This window comes from Dryobates pubescens, chromosome 3 (genome assembly GCF_014839835.1).
Source record: "Dryobates pubescens isolate bDryPub1 chromosome 3, bDryPub1.pri, whole genome shotgun sequence".
Lineage (NCBI taxonomy): Eukaryota > Metazoa > Chordata > Aves > Piciformes > Picidae > Dryobates > Dryobates pubescens.
The window spans coordinates 19,609,046-19,637,036 of record NC_071614.1 but is presented as its reverse complement, the minus strand read 5'-3'; the positions used below and the strand labels follow the sequence as shown (position 1 = coordinate 19,637,036).

The window sequence follows — 27,991 nt, the reverse complement described above, 5'->3', positions numbered from 1 at the left end:
AATTTTATTGCTGGTCTTATTCTTCAGCTTCTGGGGGAAGATCACAAAGGGAAGGCTCTAAGGAAGTCTTGGTAGTTTATCTTGTCTTCTCCACAGGAGCACAGGTCAATCAGCTGGGGAAAAACAAACAAACAACAAACAAACAGAAAACAACACAAAGAGGTGAGAGATGCTGCAAACATTTTCAGAGAAGATTGCCCCCAGGTACTCCCTGTGTGACAGGGCAGAAGATCTTACTCCCCTGTGTAGAAGAGCCTGCCACCTCTTGCTCCTGAATCACAGGTAACCTTGAATGCTTATACAGAGAGAGGAGCTAATGTGTTTGAGTTTAATCCTGATTGCCTTCTGAGCATCACCATGGTGTCAGTCCATCCCTACAAAATGCAGTGTGGCCACAGACTGACAGAGGCCACGGCAAAGCAGTCAGAAAGCCCACAGAGGTCTTTGCCAAAAGTGGGATGGGGGCAGCATATCTGACCAGTTCCTGCTCGCTGGTGTGACTTTGGTGTCTGCACATGGGCATCCAGTGGGGACTGATAACTGAGCTCAGCCACAGCCCTGCTAGTGAGCCAGTTCTGGCATTGTGTTACAGAGCTACACAGCCCTCTTGTACTTAAGGGGAAGAAAGAGGACTGTGGTTTCTTTAACTGCATAACAAACCTTCTTCTGACTCCCTGGGAGGTGGAAAAGGCTTAATATCAGAGTTCCTTGAAAGGATTCTTGCCTTTGTCACCTGGAGACAGATTTATCAGGGTTGCTCTTGTGTGACTGACAGCTGTGGCCCTCTCCAATCCAGACAATAGCTGACTATCTGCCAGATGTTTTATTCATAGGCTGACACACTTCTGAGGGCTCTGGGCACGCTCTTATTAAGATTTCAAGAGAGAAGAGGGATGTTCTTTTAGCGTGTAGGCCCTAGATAGGGATTCAAACATGGGGGTTTAGCCTCTCCACGTGCTCTTGGGCATGTCAATTCATCTCCTGATGCAGTGGGAACAGGAAGGACTTTCACCACATTGTGCATTCCCCAGGGCAGAGTGGGCTCTGCTGAACTCCAGTAAAGCAAAGCCTTGGGTTCTGGTCAGAGGCCTTCACTCAGTGCCCATTCAGAGACATCTGAAGGTCTCTGCCCTGCCTGTGCACCTTTCTAGCCACGGCTGTGATGCTGAGAGTTGGCTGGTTTGGAAAATGGGGAAATACTCCCTTTGGTTTCTGGACTTCTTTAAACTCCAAGCCTGCCTTTATTGGCCACTACTTTGCTGCTTATGCTACGAATGTATCCTTGCCAGCCAGAGTCCTGAAAGGATCCCCCAACACCACTGCATGGTTTCCCTCACATCTTCTGCTCTGCAGACTGGGATTTCCACATGCTGTTGCTCATGGTGCCCAGCAAGGAGGTATTTCAGTTGCATTCATCAAGTGGTTAGGATTCTAATTGCCTCTCTTTTTAATTTTTTTGGGGGGGTCACAATACTTAGTTCCCAAGCCTCCAACTGAGTTGCTGCTAAATCCAGAACACATCTAAGCTGTCCTAAGGTTCCCTCCCTAAGCACTGCAGTGTCATCTCTACTCAAACCCAGATCTCCTTAAGTCATGGGCAATGAGGCTGATGAGAGGCCTGGAGCATAAGCCCTGTGAAGAGAGGCTGAGGGAGCTGGGGAGCTGGGGTTGCTTAGCCTGGAGAAGAGGAGGCTCAGGGGAGACCTTATTGCTCTCTGTCTACAACTACCTGAAGGGAGCTTGTAGCCAGGTGGCGGTTGGTCTCTTCTCCCAGGCAACCAGTGCCAGAACAAGAGGACACAGTCTCAAGCTGCACCAGGGGAGGTTTAGGCTTGAGGTGAGGAGAAAGTTCTTCCCAGAAAGAGTAAGTGGCCACTGGAATGAGCTGCCCAGGGAGGTGGTGGAGTCACCATCACTGGAGGTGTTTAGGAAGAGACTGGATGAGACACTTGGTACCATGGTTTAGTTGATGAGATGGTGTTGGGTGACAGGTTGGACTCAATGATCTCTGGAGTCTTTTCCGACCTTATTGATTCTATGACAGACTCTCAGTAGCTCTGCAATAGCCTGGGCCTGATCTCTACCATGATGCACAACCTCTTCTGCTGATCTCTGAGACCTGCACCCATCAGGCATTTCTAGGTTCACATAGCAGTGAGGCCAAACACTAAGCTGCTCATTCTGGGGCCAAAGTGGGTAACATTTCTTCCCTTTACTTAGAGGACAGCAATTATTTGTAGATTCATAGAATGGTTTAGGTCGGAAGGGACCTTAAAGATCATCTAGCTCCAAACCTCCCACTATGGTCAGGGACACATTCCACTAGACCAGGCTGCTCAAGGCCAGCCTTGAACAGCTCCAGGGAAGGGACATCCATGGCCTCCCTAGGCAATCTGTTCCAGTGTCTCGCCACCCTTACTGTCAAGAATTTCTTCCTAATCTCCAGTCTAAATCTGCCCTCCTCAAGCTTCAATCCATTTCCTCTCATCCAATCACTACAAGCTCTTGTCAGAGGCCTCTTGTCAGAGGCTTTCTTGTAGCCCAGTTCAGGTGCTGGAAAGCTGCTATAAGGTCTCCCCAAAGCCTTCTTTTCTCCAGGCTGAACAGTCCCAACTCTCTCAGCCTGTCCCCATAGGGGAGGTGCTCCACCCCTCTGATCATTTTGTGGCCCTCCTCTGGACTTGCTCCAGCACTTTATTTCCTGCTTTAAGTCATAGGCTCAGTCCAACAGCTCAGAGGCCTTTCTGAATCGGGATGCTCTTGCCCTTTTCTTTAAGCTGTTGCCCTTTGTAGAGCAGAGCAGCAGTTTCTCCCCCCTGGCTAGGGTTGGTTTGTGGAACTCTTTTGGAAGAGCTACAGGAGGGGAATTCAATATGCACAGCAGCCCTTCCTTCTGACCTTGTTAAGAAGAATGGAATTGGTTGGCACACTCAAGCTGTTGCAAAGGGCTAAAAATTTTGATTTGTCCAGGATGCCAGAGCCATTCTCATCACACTGAAGAAATGCCTCCTGAATGTTCTTGTTGTTCAAGTGCTCATGGAGCTTCAGCTCTTCCTGAACCTGCAGAATTAATGCATCCAGTTCCTGCTTGCTGGTCCCAAGCACGGGGATGTCACTGTAAAAGAGAGGAAGAACAGGACTTCATGGAGTCTTACTGTGACACTTGTGTGGTGGCTGCTCACCATGGCTGGCCAGACTATGTATCTGAATACACAACAGGCTTCTGAGGTGATGGTTTTTATAGCAAGCTCACCTCAGCTTCAACTTGGAAATGAAGCTCAGCCTTGATCTTGAAGCTTTAGGCAAATTATTTTGCCTTTGCAGGACATTTAGCCTGCAGGTGCTCTGCAACCAGGAGCATTTTCATGTGTGCTCCAGGAACTGTCTGCAGCCCTAGGCTGATCTGCCCCTGAACTACCATGATGCTAACTGACTCTAAAGTATGTTATGAGGCAATAGAGTTGTTACTGGGTCACCCAAGCAGCTAAAAAAGAGGATGTGGTCTAGGCTTTGATGGGCTGATAAGCACAGCCAAAGCAAGTGACAGAAAATAGCCTACCAAGCCTCCTCTGAGCCTGCAACTATCTAGTGGCTCAGGCAGACATTGTTAGCAGCATCTGTTACAGGCAACTGCTGTCTTTTGGGAAAAGGTAACTGTGTCCTTTTTAGCTCTGCTGCTGACCCAGAGCTGTCCTGCAAGCACTTTTGGGTCAGCAGCAGCCATGACATCATATTGTACACATCTGACTCCCGCTGTGTGCATCCAGACACAGGCTCTTGGAGCCGAATAATCAGACACAGAGCCCTTAGGCAGCAGGCTGGAGCCCACAGAGACTGCTGGAAATGCCCTTAACTGTCAACCCTGAGTCTTACTTACTGCCACAAAGCCATCCCTTGAAGCCTACCTGCTGGCAGCCTCCTTTACCACCTGCCGTGAGCGAAAATGATCCCTGAGAGACTGCAGTGTTGCCGCGGGGAAGCTCTCTGCGTGGCTCTCCAGGTAATTAAGCACATGCTCATCAGCATCAGTGATAACAAACCTGTGCCCAAACACTGGGGAAGAGGAGTTCAAGAAAGGAGTGTTACTTGTCTTTCAGCATGGGTAAGACACTTCATCACCCAGGACAGAGCATGGCTTCTCTCTTGTGCCTGGGCTCTGGTTTGAGCAAGCTCTGCCCTCTGTTTCAGGCCTTGAAGGGAGAATAATTTCACTGAGTCAAAGGGAGTTCTGCTGCAAGCAAAGCAGCTGCTGAGAGCAGAGGCCCCATGCTGGTGCCCACAACTCCCATGAGCACTGGTGTGTTTCTAATGTTTCAGTATTGCATTTCTTTTCCTTCCAGGAGAGGCTTTTGCTCCAGGAAGTCACCTGGAATAGCTTTAACTCTGTTAATCTTGGCCCAAACAGTAGTCTGAACACAGGCTGTGGAGAACATAGCTCTTCCCCTAATTATGTCAGAGGTCCAAACATTGACACTAACAGAGCTCTATCAACACACACCAGCTAGTGACCTGGAAACTTGAATGTGATGAAAGGCATTTTAGAGAATCATGGAGTTGTTTTGGTTGGAAAAGCTCTCTAAAATCATCAAGCCAAACCATTAACCCAGCTCTGCCAGGTCACCACTAAACTGTGTACCTCAGCACCACACCTACATGATTGCATCCAAGGATGGAGACTCCACCCCTCCTGTATCAGAAGGGTTGTGTCCAGCAGGAGCAGGGAGGTGATTGTCTCCTTGTATTCATCTCTGGTGAGACCATACTTCAATTGTTGTGTTCAGTTTGGGGCACCTCAATACAAGAGAGATGTGGAGGTGCTGGAGTCAGTGCAGAGGAGGGCAATGAAGCTGGGGGAGGGCCTGAAGAATAAATCTGACGAAGAGCAACTGAATGAGCTGGGGATGGTTAGTCTGAAAAAGAGGAGGCTGAGGGGAGACCTCATTGCTCTCTGCAACCGGAAAGGACCTTGTGGAGAGGCTGCTGCTGGTCTCTTCTCACAGGTAATTACTGATAGAACAAGAGGGAATGGCCTCAAGCTGTGACTGGGTAGGTTTAGACTGGACATTAGGAAAAAAACTTTTCCCAGCAAGAGTGGTCAGGAATTGGAATGTGCTGCCCAGGGAGGTGGTGGAGTCACCATCACTGGAGGTGTTTAGGAAGAGACTGGATGGGGTGCTTGGTGCCATGGTTTAGTTGATTAGATGGTGTTGGGTGATAGGTTGGACTCAATGATCTCAAAGGTCTTTTCCAACCTGGTTAATTCTATTCTATTCTATTCTATTCTATTCTGTTCTATTCTATTCTATTCCATTCCATTCCATTCCGTTCCATTCCGTTCTATTCCATTCCGTTCTATTCCATTCTGTTCTATTCCATTCTATTCTGTTCTATTCTAGTATTCTGTTCTATTCTATCCTATTCTATTCTATCCTATTCTAGTATTGTATTGTATTGTATTGTATTCTATTCTATTCTATCCTAGTATTCTATTCTATTCTATTCTATTCTATTCTATTCTATCCTATCCTATCCTATCCTATTCTAGTATTCTATTCTATTCTATTCTATTCTATTCTATGCAGTATATTGTAGTAGGGTTCTGGGTTGGACTTGGTGATCCTGAGGGCCTTTTCCAACCTGAATGTTTCTGTGATTCTTCAGGAGCCTTTCAAGTGAAGAACCGCCCCCATGCAATAAATGACATATCAGAGCAGGCAGTGAAAAGCGTTAGCATGGATTTTACCTTCAATTGTAGCACCAATGGTGAAGTCAGAGGGCTCATAGTATGTGGCATTCTCTGTAGTGGAACCAGGTTTGGCTACTCTGGTCTTTCCTAAGTACTTGCCCCCAATGATGCCAGAGTTACGGACGTGGGGCTCGTAGATGCTGATCATATCATTAGAGAGGAAGTAAGAGAGGATGAAGCGACGCTTTCTGTCCTCAGGGTTTGGGGATTCCTAAGAACAAAGGGGGAAAAAAAAGGTAGTGGCTTTGGAAAAGCAGATTTGAAGCATGTTGGTTTTCTTTCCTGGGGTGCCCAGGAGTACCTAGTCACAGACTTCTAAGCATCTGGAGTTCCTAGGTTTTTTTGAGAGCTGACTAAACAAAGCTGCAGATATGCTAATATAGCATAACAAAGGCCTGGGCAGCTCTAAGCATCTGAATTTCAAAGGGTACTTGCTCTAGTCATAGAATCATAGAATCAGTAAGGTTGGAAAAGGCCTCAGAGATCATCAAATCCAACCTGTTACCCAACACCTCATGACCACTAAACCATGGCACCAAGTGCCATGTCCAATCCCCTCTTGAACACCTCCAGGGATGGTGACTCCACCACCTCCCTGGGCAGCACATTCCAATGGCAAATCTCTCTTGCTGTGAAGAATTTCTTCCTAACATCCAGCCTAAACCTCCCCTGGCACAGCTTGAGACTGTGTCCTCTTGTTCTGGTGCTGATTGCCTGGGAGAAGAGACCAACCCCCTCCTAGCTACAACCTCCCTTCAGGTAGTTGTAGAGGGCAATGAGGTCTCCCCTGAACCTCCTCTTCTCCAGGCTAAACAACCCCAGCTCCCTCAGCCTCTCCTCGTAGGGCTTGTGCTCCAGGCCTCTCACCAGCCTCGTTGCCCTTCTCTGGATACATTCAAGAGTCAGCTAAGAGAAGCAGAATCCAGGTTGCATTGACCAAGTATAGTCAGTATTTCCACAGCTTGAGTAATGCAAGAGAAAGGAATATCCTATATGGAATGATTCATCACAGAGCTGGACTGGTGGTAAAGCTGAGTATTAAAGTTCTATTTTTCACCATAATGAGTTCCCGGGAGAGGCTGGTGCTGCTTCCAGCTCTTAGTCACAGGAAGGCACTCCTCTGACATGCCAGTAGGTTTACTTGCTTAGTTTAAATTTAAGTGGATCTGAACCTGTCAGCTGTGACCTTTAGGAACTCCTGCACTACAGGGAAGTCAGCCCCTATTCACCCTGAGTGTTTGGAGAAGGCAGGCAGCAGGTCGTGCAGGAAATGCCATTGCAGCTGCTGGATGTGCCAGAGGCTCCTTACATAAACCAGTTGGAAAGCTGACACAGAGGCCACGTTGTGAGTGGAAAGCACTGTCCCTGTAGACTCCCCAGCTTCTCTGCTGGCACTTGGCTGCTCTGCCAGCACAGCCCCTTGCTGGCTGCTACAACTAGGACTAGCCTGAAGAAGGACAGGTGCTGGGAGCCAGCAGGGAAACAGCAAGCTCAGGCCTGCAGCAGCAGTTGCAGGCTGGCAGAGGCACAGCCCTGTTGCAGTGCTGCTGTCTATGGAGTTACTCCACAAAAGGCTGTGGGTTTGTCCCATTGCTGGTTTACACTTTCTGGCCTTGTCTTTTCTACCTTTGTGTGCTACTACTTGTCAGAGCAAGTAAACAGTAACCCAGTGACATGCCCTAAGGGGAATCAGTGCTGGCTTGGGAAACTCTCTTTCCTCACCCATAAAGAGGAGAATTTATAGAATTACAGAAGCACAGAATATTTGGGTTGGAAGGGACCTTTAAACATGATCTAGTCAAAACCCCTTGCAGTCAGAAGGTACACCTTCAGCTTGATCAGGTTGCTTAGAACCCTGTCCAATCTGGAATGTTTCCAAGGATGAGGCATCTTCTATCTCCCTGGGCAACCTGTGCCAATGTCTCACCACCCACGCTGTCAAAAATGTCTTCCTTCTATCCAGTCTGAATCTCCCCTCTTTTGGTTTCAAGCTATCACCCCTTGCAACACAACAGACCTTGCTGTCCCCATCTTTCTTATTTGCCCCCTTTAGAATCATAGAATCAATAAGGTTGGAAAAGACCTCAGAGATCATCAAGTCCAACCTGCCACCCAACACCTCATGACTAAACCATGGCTTCAAGTGCCATGTCCAATCACCTCTTGAACACCTCCAGTGATGGTGACTCCACCACCTCCCTGGGCAGCCCATTCCAATGGCCAATCACTCTGTCTGTGAAGAACTTCTTCCTAACATCCAACCTAAACCTCCCCTGGCACAGCTTGAGACTGTGTCCTCTAAAAAGTACTCTACAAAGTTCACCCTTAAACCATAACCCCAAGCACCACATCCAAACCATCTTTAAACACATCCAGGCTTGGTGACTCCACCACCTCCCTGGGCAGCACATTCCAATCCCTGACCACTCTTGCTGGGAAAAAGTGTTTCCTAATGTCCAGTCTAAACCTACCCAGTCACAGCTTGAGGCCATTCCATCTTGTTCTATCAGTAATTACCTGTGAGAAGAGACCAGCAGCAGCCTCTCCACAAGGTCCTTTCAGATAGTTGTAAAGAGAAATGAGGTCTCCCCTCAGCACATTCCAATGGCCAATAACTCTTTCTGGGAAGAACTTTCTCCTCACCTCAAGCCTAAACTTCCCCTGGCACAGCTTAAGACTGTGTCCTCTTTAAGTACTGAAAGGCCACAATAAGGTCTCCCTGGACCTTATTTGCTTACAGCCTTGCCTGAGCAGGCTGCTCCTCACATCCTTCTGACTGTACCACAGAAGCTGGCCCTGTCCTGTCGAGGAAGGCACTCACCAGGGTCGCTTCGTATCGCAGCACCTTATGGTCATTCTCTAACATCTTAATGACATCTTTATAGGGAGGCTTTGGAAACAGAGAAAAGCAGTTCTGAAGAGAGTCTTCAAGGATGCCAAAACCATTGTAAGGAGGAATTACCTGCAATCAGAGAAGGTACCAAGAGTAAATTGCTGAAACTAAAACCAGGACCAAGTTTGCAAGACAGCTTGTAAGAGAACATCTGTTTTGAAACAAATCTTCTGTCATCAGGTAGCAATAGCTATGACATCTTGCCCAGCAGAGACCCTACCAGCCCAGCCACAGCTTGGACCCCTTGATTACATAAATATTTAAGAGAATTAAGAATATCTGAAAGACATAAATCTAGGTAGTTTCTCTGAATAAAGAGACTATGGCTATACTAATAACTAAACCTTCCCGTACACAGCATCTCAATCATCCATATGGTTGCACTCTTAACCTAGTTCCCCCTCATGTTGGTGGTCTAGGCCAGCTAGGATTCCAAATCACCCCTAGGCTACATTTGGGAGGTAACAAAGGCTGTGACCATTCCCAGTGGGCAGTTTGGACTTAGCAGCCTGAGGGAGACTTTAGTGTACAAGTGAAGCCAGACTGTGGCAGCTGGCATCCCAGCCAAAACCAAAACCAGATGCTGTTTAATTTTCTAGTACAGACACAGACAGAGTTCTATTAGCAAGTGCTTTGTCCTTTTCAGTATTAGAAATCAACAGGTTTAGAGTACTTTCATTTTCATACTGATTATGTTCATTCTTGCCTTGTCTTTTTCAAGTTATTTGGTCTTTCTTTAAGCTGAACTTGTTTAGAATCATAGAATCAATAAGGTTGCAAAAGACCTCAGACATCATCAAGTCCAACCTCACCCAACACCTCATGACTAACTAAACCATGGCACCAAATGCCATGTTCAATCCCCTCTTGAGCACCTCCAGGGATGGTGACTCCACCACCTCCCTGGGAAGCACATTCCAATGGCTAACAACTCTTTCTGTGAAGAACTTTCTCCTTACTTTGAGCCTAAACTTCCCCTGGTGCAGTTTGAGACTGTGTCCTCCTGTTCTGGTACTGGTTGCCTGGGAGAAGAGACCAACACCCTCCTGGCTACAACCTCCTTTCAAGTAGTTGTGGAGAGCAATAAGGTCTCCCCTGAGTCTCCTCTTCTCCAGGCTAAACAACCCCAGCTCCCTCAGCCTCTTCTCATAGGGCTTGTGCTCCAGACCCCTCCCCAGCCTTGCTGCCCTTCTCTGGACATGTTCAAGTGTCTCTATGTCCTTCTTAAACTGAGGGGCCCAGAACTGGACACAGAACTCAAAGTGTGGCCTAACCAGTGCTGAGTACAGGGCACAGTGAGTTCCCTGCTCCTGCTGGCCACACTGTTCCTGATACAGGCCAGGATGCCATTGGCCTTCTTGGGCCCCCGGGCACACTGCTGGCTCATGTTCAGCCAGCTGTCAATCAGTAGTTTCTGACTAAGCTGAATCTATACTTTATTGTAAGAGCTTATACCAATTGCTTCTTCCTTTCTATTCTTTTGAGAAACTGTTTGCAGTACCTGTGGAACTTTCTCAAGGGGCTTCTTTTCGATTTCCACTGGTTGGAAGTCGGCGATGCCAAATTTGTCGCGATAGAAGTTTCGCGTGAACTCGTCACAATCGTAGATGAAGAAGGTGCGTCCAAGGAAGGTGGTAGATTTGCCAACAGCAAAATCTTTAGCTGTGTACCACTCAAGTACCTCCTTATCAGAAATCTCCAGCACACAGCTTGGGAAAGTCTCTAAGGATAAGGGTGCAGGAGGAAAAGGAAATCAAGGAGGTAGATGGTAATATTTCCTAGAGAACATGGGACACAAAAGCAAGCTGTATAAATAGAATTACAGAATCACAGAATGGCCTGAGCTGGAAGGGACCTCCAAAGGTCATCTAGTCATAGAATCATAGAATCAATAAGGTTGGAAAAGACCTCAAAGATCACCAAGTCCAACCTGTCACCCAACATCTCATGACTACTAAACCACGGCACCAAGTGCCACGCACAATTCCTTTCTGAACACCCCCAGGGATGGTGACTCCACCACCTCCCTGGGCAGCACATTCCAATGGCTAACAACTCTTTCTGTGAAGACCTTTCTTCTCACCTCAAGCCTAGTCCAATCTCCTCTGAAGTAAGCAGGGGCATCCTCCATAAGATCAAGTTGCTCAGAGCCCAGTCCAGCCTTACCTTGAATATCTCCAGGGATGGGGCCTCAACCACCTCCCTGGGTGACCTGTTCCAGGGTTTCACTACCCTCATGGTAAAGAACTTGTTCCTAACATCCAGTCTAAATCTCCCCTTGTCTAATTTCAAACCATTGCTCCTCATCCTATCACTACAGGCCTTCATAATCAGTCTCTTTCCATCTTTCCTGTAGGCCCCATTCAGGTACTGGAAGGTTGTTATTACAACAGCTCCAGGGAGCTGCTCCTACTGCTGCCTTGCCACCATTTCCCAAAAGAGGAAGAATTTAGTGATCATTTAAAGACGCTTGGAGTGTTCTCAGCAAAAATTCTGCAGACTCTAACAGAGCCAGTAGAGAAGTATCCACCCACCACAGCACTTCAGAGCAGGCTGATGGGCTGGCCAATCTGAACTTACTTTTGCTGTCCACAAAGGTCTTGGGCAAGCGCTGGCGTCTTATCATTACCGGGAATGGATCTCTACCATCATTGGGCTTGTAGACTTCTCGAACCTCCACTGTGTCATCTGCCAAGTAGTAATGGATGATGCAGGATCTCTTCTCACCAAACATGCTCTTGCTGTCATCCCACGTGGCATAGAAGCGAAGGACCTGGGGTGGAGATAAAAACAGAGGAAGAGAAATCAAATGTAGATTAGGATTACTCATGCTTTGTCCAGATGAAGTGAGTTGAAATGGTTTGAGCGATCAAAGGCATCTCACTAATCTTCTCTGCCAGGTACAGGAGAAGCAAGCCTTTGTACTGTGGGCACTGGGATGAATGGGCTGCTAAGCAGTGGGCAGAGCAGCAGTGTGGCCTCCAGAGCTGACAGGCCTGGCTTATCTTGACAGCAGTAAGTGCAAAAGAACAGTTTATGCTAAGACAAGAAATTCAGTTCAGGAAGCATGAGTTAAAATGAGGAGGAAGTGATTAAAAAGCATCAGAAAATAATTGCCCAGGAGCAAGTAGGGAAGTAGTCAAGGGAAGTGATTTTAACACAGTAAGATAGAATCTTTGTTTTGACTCTTCAATCTCTCAGAGGTTTCATGGCCAATTCTTGACTGCTCTGGCACTGAGGAATGCAGAGGGGAATGCACTTGGCAGCACGAACAAGGCTGCTTTCACTGCAGACCCCATCTTATTTCTGCCTAGTCAAAATATCATCTTTTAATGCCACAGAAATGTTCAAGAGTTCCCCAAGGCACAGCTCCTGAGCAGGCACTCCAGCAGCCACTGCAGGCAGAGTTGGCCCAGTGCAGATTTGAGTCACCAAGGCTAAACTGGCAGTAGAATGGCAGGTGTGGCACACCACAAAATTCTCAACTGCCCTTAAAACAAGGTGACCACATGTGGCAACTGCACATGATCCTGGCTTGAGCTGGCACCTGCTTGGTAGGCAGGAACTGAGTGATTGATTGCTAGCCAGGGACAACATGCAGAACCCAGGCCATGTCCTGGCTCTGTTTTATTTTCTAGTGTAGATGTAGCCTACATCCAGAGGAGCAGGGAGAAGAATGTCAGTCAACTGTATGCAGAGGGTGAACCCAGTCAGAGCAAGTGGTGTTTCCACTTCAAATTGTCCACTGGCAGCTGGCATCACTGTTTTGGGGGAAGGAAGGAGTGGATGCAGCATGCTCAGTCATATTAGAACTGCATCTGCCCCTACCTGCTAACTTCCTGAAGCAGATGGCTTATCTCATCCCAACAGAAAACAGGAGAGAAATAGAAGATCTAAGGCATAGGCTCCACAACTCAAAGAGAAGCTGTTTACAGAGCACAGAGCCCAGCAAAAACATAAAGGGTTTTGGTTCTCACTAAAGCTAAGAAAGGAGCAAATCTGGAGTCTGCTCAGTGAGCTTCTTTTGGAATGAGTAAGGTTGCAGGTCCTCACAAGACTCAGGTTTCAGTAACACAAATAGTCTGTGATGTGGGGAACCAGCTCTCTCACCTGCTTGTCATATGTCAGGAACTGTTTGAGTTGGTCAAAGTCTGACGGTGTGAGGTAGCTGTGCTTAGGCATCCGACGTAGCTCTGTGTATGGATCAGAAAGCATTTTCTCTGGAGGGTTCAGTTCAATTCCTTGGCTCTCCAGGAACACCTAGGAAGGTCATCTGAGGGATTAATGATGTCAGGAGTTCTGAAGCCCAGAGATTACAGATGGGGTGAGATGAGTGCTGTTACAACACTGCAAGTTCATTCCTTCCAGACCACCAGACTGCAGGAGTGATACTTCTACTGCAATAGCAAATACAATAGAGGATCACAGAACCACAGACTCCCAGAAAGTTAGAAGTTGGAAGGGACCTCCAAAGATCATCCAGTCCAACCACTCTGCCAAGAGTAGGGCACACAGCAATGTATCTGGGGAGGTTTTGAATGTCTCCAGAGAAAGAGACTCCGCAACCTCTCTGGTGCTCTAGTGCTCTGTCACCCTCACGGTGAAAAAGTTTTTCCTTATGTTCACATGGAACCTTGCACCCATTGCCTCTTGTCCTATCACTGGACATCACTGAGCAGAGCCTGGCTCCATCCTCCTGACACTCACCCTTCACATACTTATAAACATTCATGAGATCACCCCTTAGTCTCCTCTCCTCCAAGCTAAAGAGCCCTCAGCTCCCTCAGTCTCTCCTTGTAAGGAAGATGTTCCACTCCCTTAATCATTTTTGTGGCTCTGTGCTGGACTCTTTCAAGCAGTTCTCTGAGGTCTTTCTTGAACTGAGAGGCCTAGAATTGGACGCAATATTCTAGATGCAGCCTCACCAGGGCAGAGTAGAGGGGGAGGAGAACATGTCTTGACCTACTAACTGTTCTCCTAATACACCTGAGGATGCCATTGGCTTTCTTGGCCACAAGGGCACATTGCTGGCTCATGATCATCCTTCTCCCAGGTCCATTTCCCCTACAGCATACTCAAACAGATCCATCCCCAACCTGTACTGGTACATGGGATTATTCTTTCCCAAGATGACCAAGATGCTTCTGTTTAAGATGCTTCTTGGCTTTGCTTGCTTTTAACTACTCAGGGTAGTGCTGTCCTCAACTTTGAGCAGTTTTTTCCTTGGCCTTAGGGCTCTAAATGGAGGAAGCTGACAGTTGGTGTCATTTATGTGAAAGAACTAAATTAGTGCATACTGATGGTGCAGTCAGTTGGAATTTGCAAGAGATCCAAGGCTCCCAAATGTGTCAGGCAGTGGAAGTTAGTGTTACCTGCACTAGGCCCACCAAGGCCCTTCAGACCAGAGGCTATGTGCCAGAGTGGCAGCTTCAATCCATCTTTCAGGAGTAGTACTTTTCCCACAGAGAGATTTTGCTTATCTTGGATGCATCAACAATCTCTAGGCTGCTGCTTGTGTACTCACATCAGTCACCCAAACCAAAACAAACTCTGAAGTCAATGGACTTGTTGCCTTTTAGGCCTTGGGAAGTGGCCCATGAAAACATTCAGCCCAGGAAACACCTATGCAAACACCTCCAACAAGCACATGAGATCACCCTGAAGACTCACAAAGCAGGTTCACACTTTCAGACTCACTGTTTTCTGGTCTGGAGGATGCCAGTTAATGATAAATAGATTAGTAGCCTTCAGCTGGAGACCCATGTAGCTCATTTCATGTTTGACCATCAAGCAACAAACCTTTACATGAGACCCAGCACTTTGTCTGGTGTGAACTGACTTTACAGCAGGGCTGAACCCACATGTTCCAAATAACCACATACATACTAATATATTACACATCTTTGGGACCATTCCTGGGCACTGAGGCCAACTGGAAAGTGACATCCTGCATCTGAACTCTCTCAGCCTCCACAACAGGTTGGCTGCATGTAAGTCACCTACTGGGAAAGATCCCAGGAACATTCTAACTCCTAGACTGCTTCTGGGAATTGCTTGGAAATAGAGTAGTTGTCCAGGGCTGAGATTTTACTAGGAACAATCTAACAGGGTACAGTATACTGGTATTTGTTCTAACTTGTTATTGGAGTGTTATTATCTCATTTACTGGTCAGAAATTGCCAGAAATAGAAAAGCAGGCAATGAGTAATCTCTCTTAGAAAAGCCAGCTCATACCACAGTTCTCAGCACACAGATCATGACCGTTCTGGCTTGGCTGCAGATGGGTGCAAAGCTCAGTAGCTTTGTTCCAACAGCAGAGCATTGAATCAAAAAAGAGTGAGGATCATGTATGCACAGTGTTTCCTCTGGGCTCTAAGCAGTTAAACTGGTGCCCAGATAGAACTGAGCTTACACCAGTTCTGTCCACACAGAAGTAAGATTAGAATCTGTACTGTAAAGAGCATTTCTGAGGACAAAGGATGGACTTCCAGCAGTTCTGGAGCAAAACCATGGAGCAATTAACACGCTGGAAGCAAATACTAGAATAGAATAGAATAGAATAGAATAGAATAGAATAGAATAGAATAGAATAGAATAGAATAGAATAGAATAGAATAGAATTAACCAGGTTGGAAAAGAGCTTCAAGATCATCAAGTCCAACCTATCACCCAACACCATCTCATTGACTAAACCATGGTACCAAGTACCCCATCCAGTCTCTTTCTAAACACCTCCAGGGATGGTGACTCCACCACCTCCCTGGGCAGCACATTCCAATGGCCAATCTCTCTTTCTGGGAAGAACTTCTTCCTAACATCCAGCCTAAACCTCCCCTGGCACAGCTTGAGACTGTGTCTTCTTGTTCTGGTGGTGGTTGCCTGGGAGGGGAGACCAACCCCAACCTGGCTACAACCTCCTTTCAAGTAGTTGTAGACAGCAATAAGGTCTCCCCTGAGCCTCTTCTTCTCCAGGCTAAGCAACCCCAGCTCCCTCAGCCTCTCCTCACAGGGCTGTGCTCCACACCCCTCCCCAGCTTTGTTGCCCTTCTCTGGACACCTTCCAGCAACTCAACATCTTTCCTAAACTGAAGGGCCCAGAACTGGACACAGGACTCAAGGTGTGGCCTAACCAGTGCTGAGCACAGGGCAGAATGACCTCCCTGCTCCTGCTGGCCACACTGTTCCTGATGCAGGCCAGGATGCCATTGGCCTTCTTGGCTGCTTGGGCACACTGTTGATTCATGCTCAGCCTACTACCAACCAGTACCCCCAGGTCCCTTTCTGCCTGGCCTCTCTCCAGCCACTCTGACCCCAGCCTGTAGCACTGCATGGGGTTGTTGTGGCCAATGTGTAGAACCCAGCACTTAGATGTGTTCAATCTCATGCCCTTGAACTCTGCCCATCTGTCCAGCCTGTCAAGGTCCCTCTGCAGAGCTCTCCCCAGCTTTGTTGCCCTTCTCTGGACAATATACCTCAACCTTCTCCCTGAGCTGATGAAAAGACTTCTCCACCAAAAGCAAAAGGAAGGATTTCAGATAACCTTCTTGTGAAAGCTACAGACTGCAGCCTCTTGGGTTGTAAGAGGCCTGGCCACACGTGCCAGTGCTGTCCATGTGTGGCAGTGCTGCCTGTAGAGGGAGCACACCTGGGTGAAGGGGTCACAGTCGACTATGCGGTAGGTCCTGCCGTACATGGTGATGTCCATGCCTCGATTCAGATCCTTCCAGTGGTAAGGATCCCCACGGTCGTTCTTGGGCACTCGGTGCCGTCTGATGTGTTTCCCTTGAGGGATGCCAGAGTTCTTCACAACAGGCTCTATGACATACATGCTGTCATCTTCCAAGTAGTAAAAGATAACCACTTGGCGGATCCGGTAACGCTCCTCTGTGGAGAGGGGAACGTCCTCCTGGAAATAGGCATAGAACCTCAAAATCTGCCAAAGGGGCAACGAAACAAAGGGAGAGAGAAAGAAACAATGTGAACACCACAATTACTCTGTTAAGACCATTCATTTGTTTGCAGTTTCCTTTAGCAGTTACTGGGTGGTGATCAGAGAAGGTGGCCTATGAGGACACCAGAACAAGAGGACACAGTCTTAAGCTGCACCAGGGGAAGTTTAGGCTCAAGGTGAGGAGAAAGTTCTTCATAGAAAGAGTAATTGGCCATTGGAATGTGCTGCCCAGGGAGGTGGTGGAGTCACCATCCCTGGGGGTGTTCAAGAGGGAACTGGATGTGGCACTTGGAGCCATGGTTTAGTTGATGAGATGGTGTTGGATGATAGGTAGAACTCGATGATCTCAGAGAGATGCTCCAGTCCCCTCATCATCTTTGTAGCCTCCACTGGACTGTCTCCAGTAGTTCCTTGTCTCTCTTGAAGAAGCAGAACTAGACACAATACCCCAGGCATGGCCTGACTAAGGCAGAGTAGAGGGGGAGGAGAACCTCTCTTGACAGGAAGATCTATGTTACTCTGAAGGAATAACCTCAGCAACTAACCCAGCACATCTGTTCCCCAGGCTGTCTCACAGATGGGCTGAGGCTTGGCTGCAGACTTCCTTTGCAGGCTTGTCTGGCAGCGTGCAAACCCCTGCATGCTCTCAGGTCTGCTGAGCCTCACAAACTCTGCAGCAACCTGTCTGTGTCTATGGCTGCACTTGCCAGGTTTCCACTGGCACATTTGGAATCAAGGGTCAGCTCAGGACTGCTCCAGGCAGACGCAGAGCCACCTCCTAGTCTGATACGATCACCAAGATGTAAGGCAGGAAGTACTAATGGACCGGTACAGGCTGTAACAAGCTGTGGTGACACACACCAGCATAAATAGATAGACCAGAGTTACACAGCCTAACAGGTTCCCTCTGCAGACTGCCTTTTGCAGTCTGAGCTCAGTTACAGTTTCAGTACAGTTTTGGAAACAGAGAATGCCAGGCTGTGGTTTGCAGAGCCATGCTTATAAAGTGAAGCATTTCAGAACTCATCAAACTTCTTTCCCAACGCCCGCTGGAAACGCTCCGGCGTAACTTGTGGGGAATGTCTTACAGCTCCACGTATTACAATCCTCCTCCTGTAGCAAAGAAAGCCTCTTTCAGTCTGGGGTTCAGCTGTCTCTGACTAAGGGCTGTGGCATCTGAAAACTGCTGTACACTGTCCCATGAACCCTGGAGCTAACTGTTTACGTCTCCGAGCTCGGTCAGCGATATTCCTGGAATAAGCTTTCTTTATACCTTTTTGTCGAAAGCCACGTGTGCTGGAACGAAGCCTGAAGGTGGGGCCCACTTGGCTGGCCCATAGGTCAGGGCAGGTCTTTGGTTGGACAATTCCTCTAGCTCAGCCTGGGAGAGCTGGTTCACGTAGAGCCGCTCCCTGCCGATCCCCACCGTTGGCAGCCGAGAGAAGGCAAACCCATTTTTGTAGCCCAGCGTCTGGGAGCGATGAAAGGCTGTTTTCTGGGGAAGGAAATCCAGCTGTTAAAACACTGCATGCACTTAGGAGACACAGCTACTGAAAGCACAGCAGAACAGTAGAAGAGTGATACCCAGAACGCTCCTCAACGTTTGAATAGAACCTGCTGCAGCAGTTATGTACAACCAGATTTGACACTTCAATCAAGAAGGCTGTGGCTGGAGGAACAAAACACCAGTGTGACCTCAAATCCTAGCACTGGCAGACTCCTGCAGAGCCTAAGTCACGTATTGCCACCATGCTGAGTGCTTACAATGGGGTGACAGCACTTTATCTGCCCTAGTATTTCTCACAAACTCTTTGTTCCCTATTCTGTGGTACAGCAGGGAAGAGCACCATGGGAACTCACTCTGTTACTGCTCACAGTACTCCCCTGGTGCCTTTCACCTGTCTTTGTCATCCATCTCACACCAGCTACTGAGCCATTCTTCAAGAGACTGGGGGAGTGGAGGCTGCTTAGCCTGGAGAAGAGGAAACTCAGGGGTGACCTCATTGCTCTCTACAACTACCTGAAGGGAGGTTGTAGACAGGCTGAGGTTGGTCTCTTCTCCCAGGCAAACAGCACCAGAACAAGAGGACACAGTCTCAGGCTGCACCAGGGGAGGTTTATGCTGGAGGTCAGGAGGAAGTTTTACACAGAGAGAGTGATTGCCCATGGGAATGGGTTGCCTGAGGAGGTGGTGGAGTCACCATCACTGAAGGTGTTCAGGAGGAGACTTGATAGGGTGCTTGGTTGCATGGTTTAGTTGATTAGGTGGTGTTGGGTGATAGGTTGGACATGATGATCTTGAAGGTCTCATCCAACCTGGTCTATTCTATTCTATTCTATTCTATTCTATTCTATTCTATTCTATTCTATTCTATTCTATTCTACTCTATCCTGATGGCACAGGAAGGTCCCTGCTTTGCTTGAGGACACACAACAAGAAAATGTCAGACCTGTGAGTAGGATCTGACCTCTGTCAGCCCAGTCCTGTCCTTCACTACTCAAGATGAGGACTGAATTTGGGTTACACCAGGCTACTTGACTTGCTGTACAGTCCACAACACCTGTTACCTCACCTGCAGTCCTGAGAGCATTTGAAGTAATACATGCTGGTCCCACTGGGCTTACAGGCACTCAGTGCTTCAGAGAAAGCAGGAGAAATTGTGAGTCCCTGAGAATAAACCCCAGGATTCTACCTTATTTTTTGCCAAATAGAACTGTATACACTTCTAGTGGTGAAGGAACAAGCTTCAGCTCTTTTTCTAGACCCAGACTTGCAATCAATCCAACTTCAGGTATATGCACCACTTCTTTTCCACCCCCTCCCTCACTCCTCGTGGTTAAGCCTCTAATCTTATTTATACCTTCAAGGACCCACTTGAATTTCACACAGTTGCCTGCTTTCTCTTTAAACTGGTGCTACAGCTCTTGCAACACTGTGGAGAGAGCAGTTAGGAAAGCAGGTACAGGTGAAAGGAAGAGTTTACTGAAGACACGTTAACAGAATGTCTTAACAAAAATCTTGTGTTCCATGCCATGGAACTGCCACTTCTCTCTGTTAAATAAACACCAAGGGGGGGGGGGGGGGGGGGGGGGGGGGGAAATAATCAAGGAAATCCAGGAAGTTTGCCTTTGAATTGGCAATATCAGTGTTTGTCAAAGTGCACAGGCTTTTAAGGGCCCACAGCTGCATAAAGAGAACACCTCTTAAGTTCATAAGGCCGTCAGAACCCACAGACTCTCCCCAGCCAGCGTGGATGGCAGATAACACCTCCCCATATCAGCTGACTCATGCAAATTTAAAAGGGAAAACTCAGGATGTAAACTCCTAATCTCAGTTGCTCAGTCCACATTTGAAGAAATGCCACTGAATTTTCTTGCCAAGCCCTATAATGCTTCCCACAAAGGCTGTTCCCCCTTCCCAGTGTCCCTGTCACACCAATGCCATCTTATTTGAACACAGAGGTTTCCCTCAGTGTTTCTCAGCATCCACTTGGAAAACAAGAATGACAATGCCCATTTTACTGATCAGTATCTAAAGGATGGGAGTCAAGTCACCAGAGTCTTTGCAGTGGTGCTCAGTGGTAGGACAAGGAACAACAGACACAAACTAGAAGTTCCATCTGAACATGAGGAAAATCTTCTTTCCTTTGGAAAGCCTGGAGCAGGCTGCCCAGAGAGGTCATGGAGTCTTTGTCTCTGAAGGGATTCCAAACCTGCCTGGATGTGATTTCATGCAGCCTGCTCTAGGTGACCTGTACTAGGTTGCACTGGATGAAGCCTAGTCCAGAAGTCCCTTCCAACTCCTACCATTCTGTTCTTCTGTGAATACTGCCCCAAGATATGTCTCCCTTTTCTCAGAACAGCATGTCCATGACAAATGTTCCCACCCAAGTACATGAGGCTTCTTATCCTGGAATATCAGAGGATATTGGGGCCATGTTCTCCTGATGACAAAGCAACTTGGATGTATTTGGAAGGAAGAGGGGGATGAAGGGACCTCAGAGTATGGAGCCCTATCATGGAATCACAGAATGGCTTAGGGACCTTAGGGATCATGTACTCCAACCTTCCTGCCATGGGCCAGGGATGCCTCTCACCTAGACTTGGTTGATCAAGGCCTCACCCAAACTGACCTTGAATACCTCCAGGGACAACCCATTTTGGAGTCTTACCACCCTCATACTGAAAGACTTCTTCCTAAGTTCCAGTCTAAACCTGGGTTATCTGTTCCCTACAGCCTTCTGGGAGCATTGCTTCTAAGGGAAGCAGCCAGGATACTGGTTTCTTAAGCTGACATTGGCAGCATTGAGTATCAGTTGAGCAATGGTGTTACAGGATCACAGAATTCTCAGGGTTGGAAGGGCCCTCAAGGATCATCTAATTCCAACCCTCGTGCCATGGGCAGGGACACCTTCTACTAGATCAGGTTGCCCAGAGCCACATTAAGACTCAAGATGCTAGTCCCCCAGGGAGAAGAAACAGAAGAGCTGTCAGCTGCTCTGAAACAGTACTGGAAGGAACCCAGGGAGTATCAGTTCTCACCTGTGGTATTGCTTCCTCAAGAAGATACTGGATTTGGGTTTATCAGATCCTTAGTGTCTGGGCCACTGGGAATGGGGAAAAGGAGAGGTTGCTTCCTCATTCAGGTACCAATTCAAGTGCAGAGGATGAGGATGAAACTACTTCTTCCAAGGAAGCAGAGGAGAGAGACTCACTACCTTGTGATGAATCTGGTGGCTGTGGTAGTGTTAGATCTGTGGGGAGATACCAGTTCTTTGATGCTATCCAGTTCTCAGGATGCATACCATTACTTCCCTGTCAACTGGGATTCAGTTCTTCAGGCAATACTGGGAGAGCTTTCATGGAAGTATCAGGGATTTGGAGGAAGGGTTCTATCAAGAGGGTATTGATTGCCCAGGATATTGGAGACTTCAAGGTGTATCTGTCCCTCTAAGGGTGGTGGGTAGGTCCAGAATATAACTGTATTGGGATGGTGTGGGGGGATCCATTCTTTGTGGAGGACTGCTTGAAGTGTGGATGATGTTGGTTCTCCTGGGTATATCAGGACAATTGAGGGACTACCAGGTGAGTTTAGGGGTCCTGGTTTAGGGTAGTTTCAGAATGAGAAGCAGAATCAGAACACATCCCTTTGGGAAAACTGAATTTGGGAGGTACCAGGTCTCTTAGAGGAATTAGAAGGTGGTTTGAGTGAAAAGGATGTTCCCTCAGGGTGGGTTTAAGGGGTAATATGTCCTCTAGGGCAAAGGAAGTGATTCTGCCCCTCTGCTTGAATATCCTGAGACCACACCTGCAGTGCTGTGTCTAGCTCTGGAGACCACAGCACAAGAAGGATATGGACCTGTTGGAATGGGTCTGGATGAGGAACACAAAACTGATCAGAGGGCTGGAACACTTCTGCTATAAGGACAGGTTGAGGGAATTGTTCAGCCTGGGAAGAGAAGGCTCCAGAGAGGCCTTAATATGGTCTTTCAGTACTTAAAGGGGATCTGTAAGAAAGATGGGGACAATCTTTTGAACAGGGGTTGTCGCAATAAGACAAGGGGTAACAGCTTTCATCTCAAAGAGGAGATTCAGAATAGATGGAAAAGAAAAATAATTACAGTAAGGGTGGTGAGACATTGGCCCAAGTTGAGCAGAGAGGTGGTAGAAGCCCTATCCCTGGATATATTCCAGGTCAGGTTGAATGAGGTGCTGTGCCACCTGATCTAGCTGAAAATGTCTCTGCAGCCCTGAAGAATAGGACTTGGGGGTGCTGGTGGATGAGAAGCTCAACAGGAGCCAGCAGTGTGCACTTGCAGCCCAGAAAGCCAAACACATCCTGGGCTGCAGCAAGAGAAGCACAGAGGGAGGTGATTCTCCCACTCTGCTCCGCTCTGGTGAGAGCCCACCTGGAGTACTGCATCCACTTCTGAAGCCTCTATTACAGGAAGGATCTGGAGGTGCTGGAACATGTCCAGAGAAGGGCCATGAGGATGAGCAGCGGGCTGGAGCTCCTCTCCTATGAGGACAGACTGAGGGAGTTGGGGCTGTTCAGTCTGGAGAAGGCTCCCAGGAGACCTAATTGTGGCCTTCCAATACCTGAAGGGGTCTACAAGAAAGCTGGGGAGGGACTTTCCAGGGTGTCAGGGAGTGATAGAACTGGAGGGAATGGAACAAAACTAGAAATAGGTAGATTCAGATTGGATGTTAGGAAGAAGTTGTTCCCCATGAGGGTGGTGAGACACTGGAACAGGTTGCCCAGGAGGGTGGTGGAAGCCTCATCCCTGGAGGTTTTTAAGGCCAGGCTGGATGTGGCTGTGAGCAACCTGCTGTAGTGTGAGGTGTCCCTGCCCAAGGCAGGGGGGTTGGAACTGGATGATCCTTGAGGTCCCTTCCAACCCTAACAATCCTATGAGACTATGATTCTGTGTTTGGGGGTTGGACTAGATGACCTTCAAAGCCCCTTCCCACTCAAACCATTCTATGATTATCATAGAATGGCTTAGGTTGGAGGGACCTTAGAGATCATCTACTCCAACCTCACGTGAGTTAAGGGGTACCAGGTCTCCTGGGGTCTGATAGCATCCCAGCCTCCCAGGGGGTGTCTATAGGGGGTTTCAGGTCAGCCGGAACAGCAGCACAGGGTGCAGGTCACTGAGAAGCCCCATGAGCAAGTGGGAATGTAGGGGCCCCGTTCTCACAGAGGGGCTCTCAGAGGACACCTGCTAGGAGAAGCCAAGGGGGACGTGAGGGGGTGGTCCGGGCAACCGGAGGCGAGGGTTCCCCGTGAGGCCAGGCTACACCGGGCGGCTGCGCTCACCGTGGGGTCTCTGAAGGCGTACCCGGGGAGGAAGGGCAGTCCCGGCCCGGTCTCAGAGCTCATGGCGGCGACGGCGGCAGCGCTCCCTGCCCGGCCTCCGGCGACGCCGTGTCCATGGCAACCGCCGGCCAGCCCGGGGCGCGGGCCCGTCAGGGGGCGGGCCGCGCCTGCGCGGGGTTGCCGTGGCAACGGGAGCGCGCCCGGCGGGACCGGGGCTGGAGGGGCCGAGCCGACCGCGGCAGGCCGGGGAGGGGACCCCTTGGCCAGTGCGGTGTGTGGAAGCAGCAGCCCCTGGAGCCGTGCAGAGCACCGGTGCTGTTTCTTGCGGCGTTGAGGACTCCCCGGCCTGCTGCGGCGCGGGCCGCCGCCATGTTCTGCCCCCTCGCAGCCGGTCGGGGCCTTCCAGCCTAGAATTGTATGGGCTGGAAGGGGCCTTTAAAGGTCATCTTCAACAGGATCAGGTTACGCAGAACCTCATTCAACCTTACGTGGAATGTTTTCAGGGAGGAGGCTTCTGCCACCTCTCTGGGCGATCTGGGGCCGGTGTCTCACCACCCTCGTTGTAACACTTCCCCCTTCGCCGCCACCTTCTTTCTAGTCTGAATCTCCTCTCATTTAAAACCACCAGCCCTAGCCTTGTTGCAGCAAGCCCTGCTAAAAAGACTGTCCACATCTGCATCTTTCTTACGGACCCTTTCAAGTGCTGAAAGCCACATCAAGTGCTCCCCAGAGCCATCCCCAGGCTGAACAACCGCAACTCTCTCATCCTGTCCCCACAGCAGAGGGATTCCACCCCTTGCATCACTGTTGTGGCATCCTCTGGACCCACTCTTAGCAAGTCCTTGTCTTTCCTGTGCTGAGGACTGTAGACATGACCTTCTGGGACATAGTTGAGAGGGCATTGTTGCATTGGGTTGACAGAGGTCTTGTCCCATCTTAATGATTCTGTGACTCCAGAGCTGGGCACAGCACTGCAGGTGTAATCTCGTCAGACCAGAGCAGAGGGGCAGAATCCTCTCCCTCAACCTGCTGGCTGCTCTGCTTTGGATAGAACAGAATAGAATTAGAACAGAATAGAATAAGCATAGAATTAGAATTAGAATTAGAATTAGAATTAGAATAGAATAGAATAGAATAGAATAGAATAGAATAGAATAGAATAGAATAGAATAGAATTAACCAGGTTGGAAAAGACCTTTAAGATCATCAAGTCCAACCTATCACCAAACACCATCTAATCAACTAAACCATGGCACCAAGTGCCTCATTCAGTCTCTTCTTAAACACTTCCAGTGATGGTGACTCCACCACCTCCCTGGACAGCCCATTCTTGCTGTGAAGAACTTCTTCCTAACATCCAGCCTAAACCTCCCCTGGCACAGCTTGAGACTGCGTCCTCTTGTTCTGGTGCTGGTTGCAGCCTGCTGTTGGCTTTCTGGGCTGTGAGTGTACACTGCTGGCTCATACCCAGCTTTTAATCCACCAGGAGGCCCAAGTCCTTCTGACACAGCTGGGCTATGTCCATGCTAGTAAAGTCCCTTGGTTCCTGGTTGTCCTTGCTGTGCCCAGGGAGAGAAGTAAGTAGCTACGGAGGGTGAAATCCATACCTAGAGTGCTCAAAATGATTTAACCGGAGTCGTGATTGTGCTGGTTTATTATGTATGTAGTATGTATAAGAGCTGTGAAACAGTGGGTTCCATAATGTGTTCCTCTCTTTTTAACACAGTGTTTATCTCTTTCTAAAGGAAGCAGCAAAAAGACGCATCTGGGAAAAGATGGTTGTGCAAAAGTCACTCCCAAATGTAAACAATAAAGGAGAGCCAAGTCAATCACTACAGGGAAAAGAGTTTTGTGTATGTCTCTGCCTTGGTCACTTTATCAACAGTACCCAAGACAGGCCAGGCTGTGATTCAAGGGCAGGCAGCAGGATCTGAAAGTTTTGTAAGCAGAGGGAAATGCAGCCAGACTGTCTGTCTAAGTATGGTGTGGGAGAGAGGAGAAAGCCAGCCACTGGGAGATAAAAGAATGAATCTGATGAGCTTAGAAAGGAAAATAATAGACTGAAGGCCAAGCAGGGCTTAAAAAGCTGGATCTAACAGACAGCAAGCTGCTAATGTGACTGCTGACTCAGATGCAGGTGCTGAGACTGAAGCTCTCTGATCTCTTCTGCTGTGATATTCAGGCACCATTTAGCAGGATATAGAATAGAATAGAATAGAATAGAATAGAATAGAATAGAATAGAATAGAATAGAATAGAACAGAACAGAATAGAATAGAATAGAATAGAATAGAATAGAATAGAATAGAATAGAATAGAATAGAATAGAATAGAATAGAATTAACCAGGTTGGAAAAGACCTTCAAGATCATTGAGTCCAACCTATCATCCAACACCATCTTATCAACTAAACCATGGCACCAAGTACCCCATCCAGTCTCTTCCTAAACACCTCCAGAGATTGTGACTCCACCACCTCCCTGGGCAGCACATTCCAATGGCCAATCTCTCTTTCTAGGAAGAACTTCTTCCTAACACCCAGCCTAAACTTCCCCTGGTGCAGCTTGAGACTGTGTCCTCTTGTTCTGGTGCTGGTTGCCTGGGAGAAGAGACCAACCCCCACCTGGCTACAACCTCCCTTCAGGTAGTTGGAGACAGCAATAAGGTCTCCCCTGAGCCTCCTCTTCTCCAGGCTAAGCAACCCCAGCTCCCTCAGCCTCTCCTCACAGGGCTGTGCTCCAAACCCCTCCCCAGCTTTGTTGCCTTTCTCTGGACATGTTCCAGCAACTCAACATCTTTCCTAAACTGAGGGGCTCAGAACTGGACACAGTGCTCAGTGCTTAATTTCTTCCTCCTATCTTGTCTGAGTCTGTCTAGACTAGACTAGAGAACTTTAGGCAGACTCAGACTAGACAGAAGGAAGAAATTTTGTACAGTGAGGGTGGGGAAACATCGGCACAGGTTGCTCAGAGAGGTATCAGAGGCCCCATCCCTGGAAATATTCCAGGTCAGGTTGAACTGGGCTCTGAGCAACCTGATCTAGTTGAAGACGTCCCTGCTGACAGCAGGGAGGTTGGACTAGGTGACCTTTAAAGGGCCCCTCCAACCCAAAACATTCTGTGATTCCGCTCTGCTTTTCTCTCTGAAGTCAATAGGAGCAGAAGGCAACACAGGGAAGTATTCTTCCCCTCACCTAGTCCCTGGGACTGTCTTCAACAGCTGCTTAATAGAACAAAGAAGGTGGCATTTCACTTTGAGCTGTTTGGGAATACTCTGTCTCTTAGCCAATGTAGCTGCAAGGGTAGGACTGCCACTGGGTAAAAGAACCTCTTCTGAGGCAACTCGCTGCTGCAGCATCTGCTGCTTGAGGGGAAAATTCTTACCTTCTCTCACATTCCCTCCTCTGTGGCTGGTGACACGTGGAAGGACCACAGCAAAAAGCTTCATTTGTCTGATTTGGAAGCATTTTTACTTTTTGCATTGGGCTTCATGTGGTTTGGATAGGCCATTGCCTTCTTGTGCTGGTAGCCATCTCTGGCTTTTCACACTTCAGGGCTGTGTGCGCAGCATTGGGCACTCACAGGCAGGTAGCAAAAGGATTCCCATTTCACCAAGCAATTTATTCCCAGCATGCCACAAGTCTTCGATTTTGTTTCTAGTTTTGAAAAGTTAACAGCCTTGGTTTCCTCTTTTGATATTATTCTCCCAGATTTTGCTTTGTGGAAACATAAAACTTTGGCCCCTAACTCATCTGGTGAAATCCCTGTCACTGGTGGAGAGCTTGAGACGTTAGCAAAGCACAGATGAGGACATCTCGCCCTCTGGTGGGTAAAAACACCACAGTACAGAAGCCTTGGGCTGCATATTAAGAAAGAACAATTAAAATTATTAGTGTGGTGGCAACAGAAGGAAAAAGAGCAGATTTTTTTTTAGAGGATTGAATTCACACCGAGTGTATACCCTTGGGGGGTGAGGTATGATCCTCCTGGAAAAGAGAGTTTAAACCAGTGATGATAGGGGAGAGAGTCACCAGCAGCCCTGTCATGGAGTGATGGAGCAGGCTGATGAGCAGAGGACCCAGAGAAAAGTGACAGAAAAGGATCACCAAATCAGTGCCATTTGTTTTGCCTGGAGAAGGCGCTGGGTGGATCCTATCAATGTATATAAATACCTGAAGGGAATGTGCCGAGAGGAGGGAGCCAGGCTCTTGCCAGGGGCCAGAGGCCATGGGCACGCGCTGAAATGAACACAGGAAATTCTCTCTGAACACCAGGAAACACTTTTCTATTGTGTGGGTGTCCCAGCACTGGAACAGGCTGCCCAAAGCAGCAGTGGAGTCTCCATCCTTGGAGATCTTCAATAGACAACTTGTCCTCAGGAACCAGCAATGAGTGGCTCTGCTTGAGGAAGGGGATTGGACCAGATGACTTCCAGAGGTCCCTTCCAACCACAACCATCCTGTGATTCTGCAGGATCTTTGGCTTCATGTTAAGCATGCACTGAAAAGCTTTGCTTGAACAGGCACCTGTATCCACAGCTTGGTCTCTGAGGCTGCACTGCCTCAGTGCCAGGACACCAAAT

At 48.3% G+C, this 27,991-nt stretch overlaps 1 protein-coding gene across 1 annotated transcript; it reads right to left on the bottom strand.

Annotated features, from left to right (window-relative positions):
• Window positions 1-4: 4 nt before the first annotated feature.
• Window positions 5-23,494, bottom strand: EFHC1 (EF-hand domain containing 1). The gene is given in 12 exon segments (XM_009903625.2): window positions 5-46; window positions 48-113; window positions 2,899-3,115; window positions 3,906-4,053; window positions 5,744-5,957; window positions 8,568-8,708; window positions 10,141-10,361; window positions 11,220-11,412; window positions 12,750-12,899; window positions 16,285-16,572; window positions 17,864-18,085; window positions 23,411-23,494. Coding segments are annotated over 12 exon segments (1,965 nt in total). The 5' UTR covers window positions 23,474-23,494.
• Window positions 23,495-27,991: the final 4,497 nt, after the last annotated feature.